This window comes from Manacus vitellinus, unplaced genomic scaffold (assembly GCF_001715985.3).
Source record: "Manacus vitellinus isolate BGI_N305 unplaced genomic scaffold, ASM171598v3 scaffold_77_pilon, whole genome shotgun sequence".
Lineage (NCBI taxonomy): Eukaryota > Metazoa > Chordata > Aves > Passeriformes > Pipridae > Manacus > Manacus vitellinus.
The window spans coordinates 2197550-2211786 of NW_021940802.1; the positions used below are offsets into that span (position 1 = coordinate 2197550).

General features: G+C 44.4%; 1 protein-coding gene across 1 annotated transcript in view; it reads right to left on the reverse strand.

Annotated features, from left to right (window-relative positions):
- FBLN2 (fibulin 2) overlaps window positions 1–14237 on the reverse strand; it is a gene marked incomplete at its 5' end in the record, with an annotated part of 75052 nt that overhangs the window by 31915 nt on the left and 28900 nt on the right. The window contains one exon of the mRNA XM_029964659.1: window positions 3457–3568. Coding sequence (XP_029820519.1) covers window positions 3457–3568 — 112 coding nt within the window. The remainder of the gene's footprint in view (window positions 1–3456; window positions 3569–14237) is intronic.

Genomic DNA, 14237 nt, shown 5'->3' on the forward strand with positions numbered 1-14237 from the left:
CAAAGTCTGGTCACCAATATCCCTCAACAACTCATCATTGTTTGTGTGACAGTCCCTCTTCCCCATGTTTTGTTTCTCAGAAGTATTTTGGAAGGTTTCAGAAATCAAAAACCAGACAGAAATCTTGTTCCATGTACAGTGGGGAAAGGGAAACACACCTGTACACACTTCCTCCTTCACCAGCCAGAGGGCTGAAGCGCTGGACAGGGCTGGAGGAAAGCATCACATCACAACACATCTATGAACTCTCCTTTATACCACCACAGAGTGTAACCCAGAACTAACTTTGGTTATCAAAGAGAAGGTTATGGGTGACTAGATCACTGTATATGAAATACTTTGGGAAGGTACATTTCCTAGACATGGTGCTTCAAATCAAACGTTTTAACAAGATTCAGTGAAGGCTGACATGATGAAAAATCTAAATGTCAAATTCCTAAATGGATTTTAATAGATATTCATTGAAATACTAAAATACTCTTCCCTACTATTTTTAAGTCTATAGTGGATGCCTCTCATTCAAAGAGGGATGTGCCTCCTTCATACATATATAGAAGGGCAGATAAATCCCGTAGTGCCTTTGGCTTTACTCTGTAGCATCATTTAGGTTAGAAAAGATCTTCAGGATTAATTGCCAACTGGAGAAATAAAAATTTTTGAGCAATGAATTATTACTACCCAAATGTATTCAGGTATCAGTAATATAACTATTATTTCTTACAGAAGACATCCAAACTTTCATTACAATTTTAAAAAAAAAGACCACCAAAACCAATCAAAAGTTATTGTCTGTAGAAATGACAAAATGCTGTTAGAAGCATTTTTATATGCTCAAAGTATTTACTGTATTTAAACACTGAAATCTCTATAGATTCATGTTCTCTGAAATGTGACATTTAGCCATGAGAAATTCCTGGGGCATTGTTGTGTCATTAGCCTCATTTTAGTATTTTCTACCTATCAGCACAACTCAGTTTCAGCTCCTCTAACCCCAGAAAATGAACTGGGAACAGCATTAACCACATTCTCTTGGCTTTTATCTTCTTTACAAACCTACTCTTTGCAGAGTAGATAAGTAAGTTTGTGGTTCAAAGAAGCTTCAGACCATTTCTGCTTCAGGAAAGAGTTAATGAGTTAAGATCAGTGAATGTTTTAAACTGCTGTGAGTCTCTAACTGGGACATGGTGTCAGCAAAAAGCAGGATCTGTGCTGGGACAGCTGATGCAAAAGCCACTCAGATAAACATTGCTCTGTTATGATAAAACATAACAATTATAAGATAAAAATTACTATGCTGGGTCAGATGAGATTTCATCAAGCCTAACATCCTATTTCTGACACAGCCTGGGAGTACAAGCTCTGGGAGTATTTTTACATCTGACTATCAATTGATTATCTTAAGATTTCCTGTTCTTGCTTTAGTTTAAGTTCAGTCATCAAGTTATTGCCCATGATCTCATTTAGGCAGTCCCAGTGTCAATCCTGCAGCCCATGTTGTGGTCTCTAAACAGAGATGAGCCAAGTTGGGACATGAATGTCCAGAGACATCAAGATACATCAACAAGCAGCTTTAACACTGAAGTTTTTTGCCACCTGAACATCCCAAGAGGGCACTTGGAAAAAACCTCAGTCTGCAACCTCCATATGAACAACTTACAGCAGACACAGGGGAGGCTTCACTTCTCTGTGGGGACCAGTGACAAGACTGAAGGGAATGGCTGGAGCTGTGTCAGGGCAGGCTCAGGTTGGATCTCAGCCAAAGGTTCTTCCCCCAGAGGCTGGTTGGGCACTGCCCAGGCTCCCCAGGGCAGTGGGCACAGCCCCAAGGCTGCCAGAGCTGCAGGAGGGTTTGGCTGATCCTCTGGGGCACAGGGGGTGACTCTTGGGGATGGGCCTGTGCAGGGCCAGGGGTTGGACTGGATGATCCTTGTGGGTCCCTTCCAACTCAGCATATTCTGGGATTCTGTGACTTGTTTGCCTCAGCCGAGAACATCAACCCTTTGTCATGGTGATTGTCACTTTTAAACCCAAATATTTATGGAAAACTATCCTGGCAGAACAGGAGCTAATTTTTGAAATTCGTATCTATCTTCTGTCCCCATCCCTGGAAGTGTTCAAGGCCAGGCTGGACAGGGCTTGGAGCAATCTGGTCTAGAGGAAGGTGTCCCTGCCCATGGCAGGGGGTGGAATGAAGCTTTAAGGACCCTTCCAACCCAAACCAGTCTGGGATTCCATGACTTTACTTTTTACCATCTTTAGATACTGAGTTGAGTCAGAGGCAGACTCTTGGGAGCCTGCCTTTCTTCCAGCACCCAGATGGTGCCTTGGGGCTGGATCAGTGCAGGGTCACCAGCCCTGCACACTGGCACATCTCCCAGTGGCAGCACCAAGTTTTTGTCCTTGCTGTCAAGGTTCTGAGGCCACATATTTGAATATTTTTTACATTAAATATTTTCTTTAGACGTAACATTTATAGGTGGGTTTAAATCTTTAAAACAGGGACACAAATGAAATTTTAGAAGTAAAACAGCTGAACCCCTGATCTCTTATTCCTTTAAATCCCAATAGATTCACAGGGACCGAAACATTTAGGATCTGGCTTTTTCATCTAAACACAGCCTCAGATGTGCAGGTGCAACTCATTAATGTATTGGATTTGCACCTACTTAGGCCAAGGCTGGAATTTTTTAATCTGTCTTGACTTCACAGACAGTTGGTATGTGTCAGTTATGTCATGCCAGACCCCAGTGGGGAGGATTTTCATCTCCCAGTGACTTCAGAAAGGTGTAATGATGCAAAATTTGATAAAAGTGATTATGCCAAACCTTTTCAATGCTGTAAATGGTGGGATCACTCCTTGAGAATCTGAGTCTGGAGTAACTTTGCCTTCATCCCTCCCTAAGGCCTGTTTCAGACTAGGGGGAAGGGAATTGGATGAACTGCAGCCAGTGGAATATTGAATCCATGTTACTCTGCACCCACTCTCCTTCTCCTGCTGTGCAGGAGCCACTGGAAGCATTATCAGGGTGCAAGATCCCCCCTCCAGCTGAACACAGGCACCACAACCAGGGGCCATTCACCCTGGGCAATAAACACACCATTTCATGACACAATTAACAACTGATCGCTGCATTTAGCACTTGCCAAAGGGAAGCCAAGCTCTGCCCTTCTATTTATCTGCAACTCCACAAATGTGCTGAGAATGGGAAAAAAATTTCCTCTGCTCACATAAGAGAGGAAAAAATCTTAACAGGCTTTGTTTAGAATAGATTTTAGGGAAATGGAGGGGGAAATCCTTCTTTCTAATTTGCCATGACATATTGCCAGTCTACCAACAAATCAGACCATGGATGAAACCGTTCTCAGCCTCCTGGACATCCCACGAATTATATTTGATTTCTCCTAAAGGACTGTTCTTTATTTTAACCCAAAAATGTTGGGGGTTGCCTCACATACCTGCAAATGTCACCATCCATTCCACTCACAGGGATTTCTGTGCACTCCCCATTGTCTATGGCCCACTGTTGTCCAGCTCCACAGCAGCTCTCAATCAATTCCTTCGTGGAACCTGTGTAAAACATACACCCAGAATTTTTTATATGGAATGGATTGGGTTTAGCTCTGTTTCCTTAACTGAGGAGATCTTTAAAATTGCAATAGTTTGGCCTTTTATTTTCCTTTATTTCCACATTTCATTTGGTTAAATGCAAAAAAAGAAACAGGCAACTGATACCTGAAGCATCTTGATATAACTGATCACCTGGTGATGCCCTTCAGGAAGGAACAGCAGAAGGAAATTAGAGTTTTAAATACAATAAAAGACATAACTGGTTTAAAGAAAACTCCACATTTGACATCTCTGAACAAAAAAACCTGTGAAAAATCATGCTTGGTTACCAAGGTGTAACAGTGCCCTCACTATATCACAGGCTGGATTAGCTGACAGTGTCCCAGCCCTGGAGGGTTCAGCTGGTTTAAAACCATAATGAAAAGGGTTTGAGGACATAACTCTGCCTCTGCTAATGAGCTCCTGTAAAACACTGGCACCAGGATGCAGTGAAGGAGATGGATGTGCAGAATTGCTGTACTAGTTTTCACATTTTTCCTTGTGGACTTCCAGCTAAGATGTAAATTTGCAGGTTACAGTGAAATATGACTTAATTTGCAATATCCTACATCCCTGCTGTATGGAACAGACTAGGGCACATCACACTGGGCAGGAACAGTGAGTTTTGGAGCCTGGACAGCAGTTTGCTTCATGGAGGGACACTTGCCATGCTCTGGGGTGCAAACACCAGGCACTGCCACAAACCAGCTGAGGAGATGCCAGTGCCAGGATCCTGCTCCATAGGGCACCGTGCTGGGGTATTGGGAACATCCCTCCTGCAACTGCTCCTGCTCTGGGAGCAGTCACACAGGTACCAGGAGAGAAAATGATTCAGAGATGCCTTTTAGAGGGACATGAGGTGCATTACAAGTGCTTGGGGGCTGTGATTTGGATCTACATGTCAATGCACACAACAAAGATGGTCTATCAGGCTCTCCAGAGCCCATGGCCCTGTGCCGAGCTGGAACAGCACCTGCTTTCTCCCTTGGCCCACTGGAAGTGCTCCAGTTCTTCTTAAAGCCATTTACATGGATATAAGGAACATTTTGTGCCTTTTAGTCATATTTCCAGGCCAGTCTCTGGCATGGTTTGGTGTTACCAATGAGAAGGAAGAAAAGAAAACCAGTCCCAAGTTGATGGAGACGTGTGGGTGCAATGGACCTTGGGCAGCCCCAGAGCTGAGCTCTCCTTGCCCACGGCCCAGCACTCCACACTGCAGAACTATGTCTTTTCAAGAACCTATAGCCAGTTTTTACATCCATCACTTCTGATCGATCTAAATCACTTCTGCTTGCAGCAGGAGGGTGGAACCACTTTCTCTGCAAGGATTTTAGGAAAAATGCCCCTGCTGCAAAGGGCCCTGCTGAAGGTGCAGTGCTCTCCTGACAAGACTTAGCAACAAAACAACTGGGAGCCAAGCTCTGCTGGTCTGGCCTTGCACAGTTTTGATCTGTCAGGGAACTGCATTCAGGTTGGCAGGAGGACTCTGCAGTCACCCCATGTGAAGCCAGACCCAAACCTTCTCCTCCTGTGTGTTAACAGCAGCATTGCAGGGCAGCTCCTCCAACACGTCTGGTTTGATGAAAAAGTTCACTGAATCCTTACTTTTGTCTGCATTTGGTACATGGTACCAAGTCAAATATTTCCTTGCAAAATTGTAACACATAAGTGAGGTATTTTTAGAAATGGCTGCATCTCAAAACAGCTGGGCCTCCACACTGCACAATTCAGAAAAACACAGACAACCGAAGTTACCAAACATTTCTGCTGCCACAGAACAGCAGAGTGGGGAAGGCTGGAAGGGACCACAGTGGGCCACGCACTTAAAACAGTTATTCTGTGTTTCAAACAACAGTAGGAGCACTTTTTATAGTGTGTTGTAAAGCTAAGCAGTCATTAGGTAGCAAGAGTAAGAAGTTTAAGTGAAGTGCTGTCTGCAATGTTAAAAAATATTGGCACTTACACAAATGGTTTGTGTTGGAAGCAATGCTATATCTCCTCTCCTTCCAACCCCCTGCCATGGGAAGGGACACATCCCACTAGACCAGGTTGCTCCAAGCTCTCCCCCACCCTAAATAATACAAACCTCCCCAGCAGAAGGCTATTCCTTTGCACTTTCAACTGTTAATTTAGGGGAAAATATTAGATTTTGGAAACCAAAAAGGTCTCCCCAGTGTGGCTTGCTTTACAAAAAGCAGCTAGGAAAAAGAAAGCCATACAAAATACAACGTTTGTGATCGTCAAATGCTCACAAGAAAACAACTTTAAGGAACTATATCTAAGAGAAAACAGTCTGTGTAAAAATGCCTTCCCCATCAGTGACTGGGATGGATGGGTGAGGGGAGGAGGTTACCCAGTGACAAGACACAGCTGCAGCCACCAGTGCCCAAACACCCCTTTCACCCCCTGTGCCCCCCTCAGCCCTCGCCCTTCCCTGGGTTTTGTTGGTGCATCAATAAACAGGAACCCCAAAAACACAGTCACAGTTTGGTACTTGTCACTAAGAAGGAGAGTTGGGCTTCCAGGACGAAAATCAACCTTTTTGTGCCCACAAACTCCAGCTGTGTCACTGCCCGGGGTACCAAAGAGCAGGGGAGGGGTGTTACTGCCAGGGAATGCTGTGGGAAAATCTGCAAGGGCTGCAGAGAGATCCTGGCACACAGAGCTTCATCTCCACCCTGACCCCTCACTCACACACTGAAAACAATTAGGAGCAAGCGGGCAGGAGGGTGCACTTCACCCTACTGTGAATTTTATTTGTTCTCTCTGGGGAGAAACAACCCAGCCCCGATTTGAAGCCACTTTGCTCTCCCCCCGTGGGGCCCAGCTGAGGGGGTTTGGGGACCAAAGCCATTCCTGTCCCCCTACACTGCCCCAGTCCCCTCCCAGCCCAGGGCACCAGAACAAACACCAGCCGGCCTGCAGCCCATGCAATGCCTTCCCTTCACACAGCACATCAACAATGGTAAATGTTCCTGAGCCCTGAGAGCTGTCTCAGGGGTCAGAGCTGCTCTGTGACACCAGAGCATTGATCTGATCAGCTAAACTGGCAGGAAATACACCCAGCGCCAGGTAATTACAAAACATTGCTATAAAATACTTCTTTAACATCATTTTAATTCACTCCCTTGGTGGAAACTCCACCAAGCACTGCAATACATTTGTTGCTCTTGCTAGAACACAAGAATAGAGCAGAATTTACTTATCTATATTGCAGTAATCTACATGATTTATAACGCAAATAAAAGTGAGTTACTCGTTCCTCACTAAAGATTCAATATCAGATTGCTCTCCTGAAGAGTCACACTATTAAACAGTCATATTTGTAAAATATATTCCCTTTTGTTGTGATCTTATGAATAATTAAATCCTGAATGAAGTTATAATAAAATGATCAAATACTGCATTTTATCTCAACCAGGAATTAAAAAAAAAAAACCTAAAAAATAACTTATAATAGGGCTCACAGTCATTAGCATGGATTTGTAATATTTTAATTCTCCATTAGCAAAACCAAATATATACAACTGGATCCATGCACAGGACTGAAGATCACAGAGCTTCTATTCTGGATGGAGACTTTCAGCTCTATGTATAACAGACTTTGAAATACTTAAACATTCAAACAGAGCTTTGTTTATTCAGGGCTTCCATTATATTAAGCGGATTTAGAAGCAGATTTGCATCTGCTCAGGGAAAACAAAGTAATTTTATTTGAGAACTCCATAATCCTGATTTTTTTTAACACTGTGTGACTCTGATACTTCATAGAGTAATTTCACAAGACACCTGTTAATAGATAATTTGCTATTTATAGATTTTTTGACTAGGGAAAAAAAGCCTAATTTCTGTCAGGCTGTATCACAGAACAGCAGCACTTCTTGCAATTCAGGAACTCATTCCTGCAATTATCACTTTGAAGATATGAACTGAAGAACATTCTGGCCTAATCTCCAAAATTGGTGTATTCTCTTTTTAAAAAAACATTGAGAAATTAATTCAAATATTTAGAAAAACCTTTTCCTCTCAGAGAATTTTAACTCCTCCCTGTCTGTGCTTTAAAGTTGTCTCTATGCCTGATCCAATCCATGGCCTCCCACCCACTCAGGGACACATCCAGGTTTTCCACAGTCCTGTGACAGACATGCTGCTAAGCAGGAATTTCAGCTTTCAGCTAGAAAAATCTGCTATGGGTTTAAAAATCTGTGTATTTTATAAAGCACAGGTTAAGCTCAAACATCATACGGAAGAAAACACACAATTAAAGGCTACTAAATTGTTTCCCCCCACTGACATAGTGACCCATAGGTTTGTTAGAGCAACAAAGGAGACAAAAGGGATTTTCAAAAACCTTCCTCCCCTTTTCCCTCACAGTGTTCTCAAACTATGTTTCAAGAGTGATAAAACATCAGCTCTAGAAGGCCAAGAAGGGATAGCATATCTCAGGTTCTTGCCAGAGCTTTTTCCACACCGAAGTTTCCCTGACTTGAGCTTCACCTGAGTTTCCACTCAGACCGTTTCAGTGTTGGACACCTCCAATTTCCTTGCTTCCTCCCATCCTCCCCTCGGGTTTGCAGCTCTCCAGAACATTTGCATGGACTGAATAACTCCCACTGTGCAGACCCCTGAGCACACACACTGACGGGCTGGCTGAGCTGTCAGGCAGCTCTGCCCACCACTCTGGTCCAAGGGTCTCTTTTGTCTATGGAGAACAGACAGACCTTAAAACTTGACACTTCCCTGGGAGGGTGGTGAGGCCCTGGTACAGGTTGCCCAGAGAAGCTGTGGCTGCCCCATCCCTGCAAGTGTCCAAGGCCAGGTTGGACATGGCTTGGAGCAATCTGGGCTAGTGGAAGGTGTCCCTGCCCATGGAACCAGATGGGCTTTAAAAGTCTTTTTCCACTCAAACTATTCTGTGATTCCTCACATTATGGGAGCAGTGAACACTGACCCACCACAGTAACTGACCCATCTAACCCTCCCACCCACAAGGGGTAAGTGATGGGTTAAATTTGGCCACTGGCTTTAACAGTACCATGATTTCATTTACTTTAAATAAACAGTTATTTTCCCTTCTCCTTAAGTTATTACAGGAGCCACGACAGATTAAGGAGTCTAAAATAGTAATTTTTATCTACAGAGAGACCCACGTAAGGCAGACATAGTGCAGAGGCCTGGATAGACCCATTTGGTCCAAGCTGGAGGTAAAGTTCAAAACTGATATTAATCCCAAATAAGATGACCTGTCAGCCAGGGAAAGTCAGTGCACTGCATTCCAGAGGGAGCATGAATCACCAGGAAGATCAGCATGCCAGGGGCAGGGTGATGTTATCAGCCCCAGGCAGCTCCATCTCTTCCTGATTTCAGCTGTTAATTGCTGGATCAGCACTCACGTGTGAGAGAGGCAAAGTTCACACCCCATAACTGAGCTGAGCTCTTGCTCTTAAGATGAAGCATCCTATTCCATTCCTACGCCTGGGGAAAATAGTTTATCTTCCCCAAAACTATAGCACTTACACTTGGAAGGGAGGGGAAGGCCAGATTAATAACCAACAAACAACACAGGATCTTACAAGGAAATGAGTTTCTGCACTAAGATTAATTCTGATGTGGAAACTCAGAGATGAGACACTCCATTAGGGCACATCTTCCTTCTGAGGACCTCACTGCTCATCCCCACAAGCAGTAACAGCCAGGATTCTCGAGACATAACACAATTCTGAAAAAAGCAACTGCACAAACCACCTGAGTGGTCCTGAGCTGGCACAAATCACCCACCCCACAGAGCCTGGTGGGGCAGCCCCACAGCCCAACTTCACCTGTGGGAAGGTCCCTCAACATCAGTCACCTGCAATATTGGGGCAGTTTTGGGCACCACAATATAAGGAAGATATGAAGCCATGAGACAGTGTCCAAAGGAGGGCAATGGAGATGGGGAAGCTGGAGGGGAAGCCATGTGAGGACACTGAGGGCGCTTGGTGTGTTCAGCTGGAGCAGAGGAGACTGAGGGGAGACCTCAGTGCAGTTCCAATTCCTGGGCAGGGGCAGAGGAGGGGCAGGGACTGAGCTCTGCTCTGGGGGGACCAGGGACAGCAGCCAGGGAATGGCTGGAGCTGNATGATCCTCTGGGGCACAGGGGGTGACTCTTGGGGATGGGCCTGTGCAGGGCCAGGGGTTGGACTGGATGATCCTTGTGGGTCCCTTCCAAATCAGCACATTCTGGGATTCTGTGATGCTGTTTAAGGTACCAGGCTTTGCGAGCAGGTAATGAGTCTCTCTGCAGCACCCAGGGGGTTTGTGCCTTCCCCAGGAGCAAAGCAGGCTGACTCTTGGGGATGGGCCTGTGCAGGGCCAGGGGTTGGACTGGATGATCCTTGTGGGTCCCTTCCAACTCAGCACATTCTGGGATTCTGTGATGCTGTTTAAGGTACCAGGCTTTGTGAGCAGGTAATGAGTCTCTCTGCAGCACCCAGGGGGTTTGTGCCTTCCCCAGGAGCAAAGCAGGTTGACTCCTGGGGTGCTGGGAGGCACCAGCACCTTCCCACACCTTAGAACAAAGCTGTTCTTTGGGACAGAAGCTGATCCAGCTGGGTGGGCTGCTTTCATCTGCTGCAACCACCCTCACCCACCAGAAATGAGTGCAGAAAGAAGAGAAGTGGAACAGAGAAGAACAGGAGCAGTTTTCATCACTTTCCATAAGCACACACAGTCAAGGAAGGGATCAAAGCAGCGTCCTGCCTTTCCTGTCTAGTCAGGGCTCATGACTTGTTTCCCACTCCCTTATTTAAAAAAACCAACAAATCTACCTCGAAAACATGTTTATAGGCTTACATACATTTATCTTCCCCTTTAAAGGAAAGGGTATCTAAAACTGCAGTGCAGCCAGCACATACATTTTACACGAACTGTTTGCTCACACTGGAGAAAAAGGTGTTGTATTTCCTCATCAAATACCTGCCTGAGAACATAAAACCATATATTATGAAAAATAATGAAAAAGAACCTCACAGAAGAACTTGAAGGAGTTCTTCAAATACTGAAAAATAACTGTTTCCAGTGGGTCTTTTTCCCGCTTCCAATCTCTTCATCATTTAAAGCTTTAATAAATAAATAAAAAAAGTACTGGAGCTTTACCCCTTAATAGGTTGTCATTCCTTATCTTATCAACAGTCTGAGAGGCTTTATTAAATTCCCTCATTGAATTTCACCATTTAGGTGTGCAGTGTAACATGTTCTTAACTTGATTTATCTGAGATGGCTGGGAAGACATTTTAATGAGTAAGGTAAAGACAAGAAGAACATTTATTTTGGCAGAGACAAGGGAGGGGAGAATGACAACAGAGCCCCAAAGCCAGCTGCTTTCACTCCAGACTGAGCTCTCACTTACGTCAGGAGGGCTGGTTAAGCTCTTCCCAGGACCTGTTCCCAGAGAAATGAGGGATTTACTCTGTGCAGGTTCCTGCAGGCTCCTCCAAGTGCCTCGGTGTTCAGAGCATGTTTGACTCTAAATCCCACTGAAAGGAGAGCAGTGCTCCAGTGTTTCCATGACCAAACCCCTGTTAGCTCAGGATGGGGTTTTAACCCACGGGCACTCCTTGGACCTTGAGGCTCCTCTCTTCGGAAAGAACAAAAAAACAGATCACAGGAGAAACACAGGCTGAGCATTCAACACCCCATGGCCTCAGTCCAGGACCTCATCCTTCTCTCCTCTTTTCCACCATCCTCTTCTTGCTGGACTCAATCTCCCATTCCCTCACCACAGCAGTGTAAGGGAGGTCTGTCACACTTGCAGCAATCTGCCTTCATTTTAAACTTCATTCAGCAGAGTGTTTTTCTGAGCTCTCCCACATCCTCTGAAGTCACCTGTGTCTCTCTGGGAATCCATCCACCATCCATCCAGGACGAGTCCCTGTTATATTGCCTTCACTCCTTGGGAGGCATCTGCTTTCTATTTCAACCTGAAAACATTCTGTTTCCTACATTATTCTTTTTCAGGAATTCCTTATGCTGGCTTGCTTGGCAAAACACAGAGAGTTGTGTCTGCCCAGAGGCACAATGAAAAACTGGATAAACCAAACCCAACATTCTCATTTCACTACACACTGAACAACAGAGACATACATCAACACAGCCTCAGCCAGGGTTGTTTGGCAGGTTTTGTTCAAAGTGTGAATGAATAGCAACTTTATATTCCCCCTGGCTTTAGTTCTGGATAATCCTTGTAAGTCAAAACTTGTATTACCTGCGCCAGAGGTCAGATAATTTAGACAATGTTTGGTCTTCAACGTTTCCATGACAGAATCCTTTATTAGCTCCAGGTTGAGAGAAGGAGGGGGGGGGACAACTAAATAAATTCTTTAACCTTTTTCACCAGCTAAAAACCCAAGCAATTTTTCTTCCTGCCTTTTAAAAATGTGGCTCCTTTTGCTGTATCTTCTGTCCCTGAGTCTGAAGCGGAACAGTTCCTACACAATCACCCTTCTATTGGCTACAATAATAACTCAGAGCAGGCAGAATGTTTCTTGCCCTTCAGCATAGTCTTGGCTGTATTTTCCCCCTCAACCTTCCTTCCCCAGATATTGCACAGAGTATATTTATGCTGGCTATTAACTTTCAAAAGAGCTGAGGCTTTGGAAAGCCTGGTTCCGATTATCCTTGTAATTCCTGTCTAAAGAATTTTATCTTGGGGCAGAGCATGCTTTTTGCATGCTCTGTTTTGTGGCTAGGTAGGCTCCTTCCTTCAAAGCATTTCTGCCAGCCCTGTTTAATTTTAAAGTTAAAATTCAAAGGAATAGTGTTTATCAGGGAATGTAGTCAGGGACTGCCTGTCAGAGCACTTGGGAAAATTAGGCAGGAGCCCTGAAATCTGATGGAACTCAAACACTGAGTAAGCCAAGCACTTTCAGTATGTTCTTAACTTTGAATTGAGCTGAGGTTGTAATGGCAACTAAATTACAGAAATAATATTCCTTTTTCCTAAAAAATATCAAGGCAAACAAACAAAGAGGCAAATCAATGTGGCCTTCATTTAGCTTATGTGTGCCCCTTACTTCTGTATGTTTATCTATAGAAAAAAATGCATTAATTTCACCACATAACCATTCAAACCACACACTGCAGTGGAAGGGACAGCCAACCATTAAGACATCTTGCTGCTTTAAATTTTAAGGGTGTAGCAGTGAAAAAGGTCTTTGTTTTGGACTAGGAATGTTGATGAAGGACAAGCCAAGCTGTGCTTTACTGTGCCATTTTAGAGTTCAATTGCTTAAAAACACTAGACACGCTTTAATCATGTAAATACAAGGTTTGATCTCATACCCATGACATTGAAATTGTATTTTTGGTTAAGTCCTGAAGGGGGATTGTACATTTGTATGTGAATCATATCTGATTCCCTGGGGCACAGCTCACACTGCACACACCACAGAGCTAACCCCTGATGGGGAACTGGTTATGAATACTCACATGAAGCCAACCCCAAAGTTCAAACATCTTTCAGGTTGCCTTTGTGAGCTTTTAGGTACTTAAATTTTGCAACTTTGGCACCTGAGAACAAAAATCCCCAGCAGCTGCCCAGAGCTCAATCTGTTTCCCCCAGTGCAACACACGCAGCACAGGCTAAAAATACACCCCTGAGCTGCACTCCAGGAGAGCCCATCCAGAAACTGTTCACAGAAAAACTCTTGAATTAATTCAGGAGGAAAAAAAAAAAAAAAAAAAGCCAAGATTTTCCTCGTGGCCAATTCATGCAAAGTAGAAAAACAGTAAAATTCATCAGAGGAGTTATTCAGTGTGAATTGAACGCTCATCTCTATTCAGAACATCGCCAAACAAACGGGGCAGATTCACTCACTGACTCATCCCCAGCTGCTGGTGTCAGCTTGTTTTCTCTGCTACACTGCACAGAGCAGCTTTCAAAGCACCTCCACAGGGTATGGCAGCAGCCCTTGAAAAGGTAAGGAGAGATGACATGACACAACAGCATCAGTGACCTGAACGTGCCCCAGGAGCCCAAGTGCTGCTGGTGAAGTATGTGCCCTCCAGCTCTGCTTGGGCTGAGCATTGTTGACCAAACTTGCTGAATATCAGAGGAAGGAACCTCTGAGTTTCGTTAGGTTTCTAATTAGCACGTAGGGATGTTAAACGGAACAGAAAAGTTGTTGTAGGGCTCCATGTCCTTCACTCCTTGCTAGTCCTTGTCAGGTTTATAATCATAAATTACAAAGTTTCTTTACTTTATGATGTTCTGAAGAGCTCTGTCATTTCCTCAGGCTTTTCTTTATGAAGTTCTGCAATCGGGGTTTGGGCAAGAATTTCAGCAGCAGTGATTGTGGCCCAGGGCACTTCCTGCATTAATGACAGGCTGGAGGAGCTGATGGCCCACGGTTCTGCCTTGATCCAGTAACCCCAAGGAGGTTTAAATTCTCCAGGATGCACCCACTGCCAGAGCAGTGGAGGAATTTCAGTGGGATACTTAAGTCAAGAGCAACAAAACAAACTTCCTTTTATCCCTCACAAAAGTAGGAGGAACTATTAATTTGAATGGGCTGATAATGATGTTTAGATTGTTCCTGGGGAATTTAGCACAGCAGAAAGCACAGCAGGAAATCTCTCCTTTCCCATACAGTTT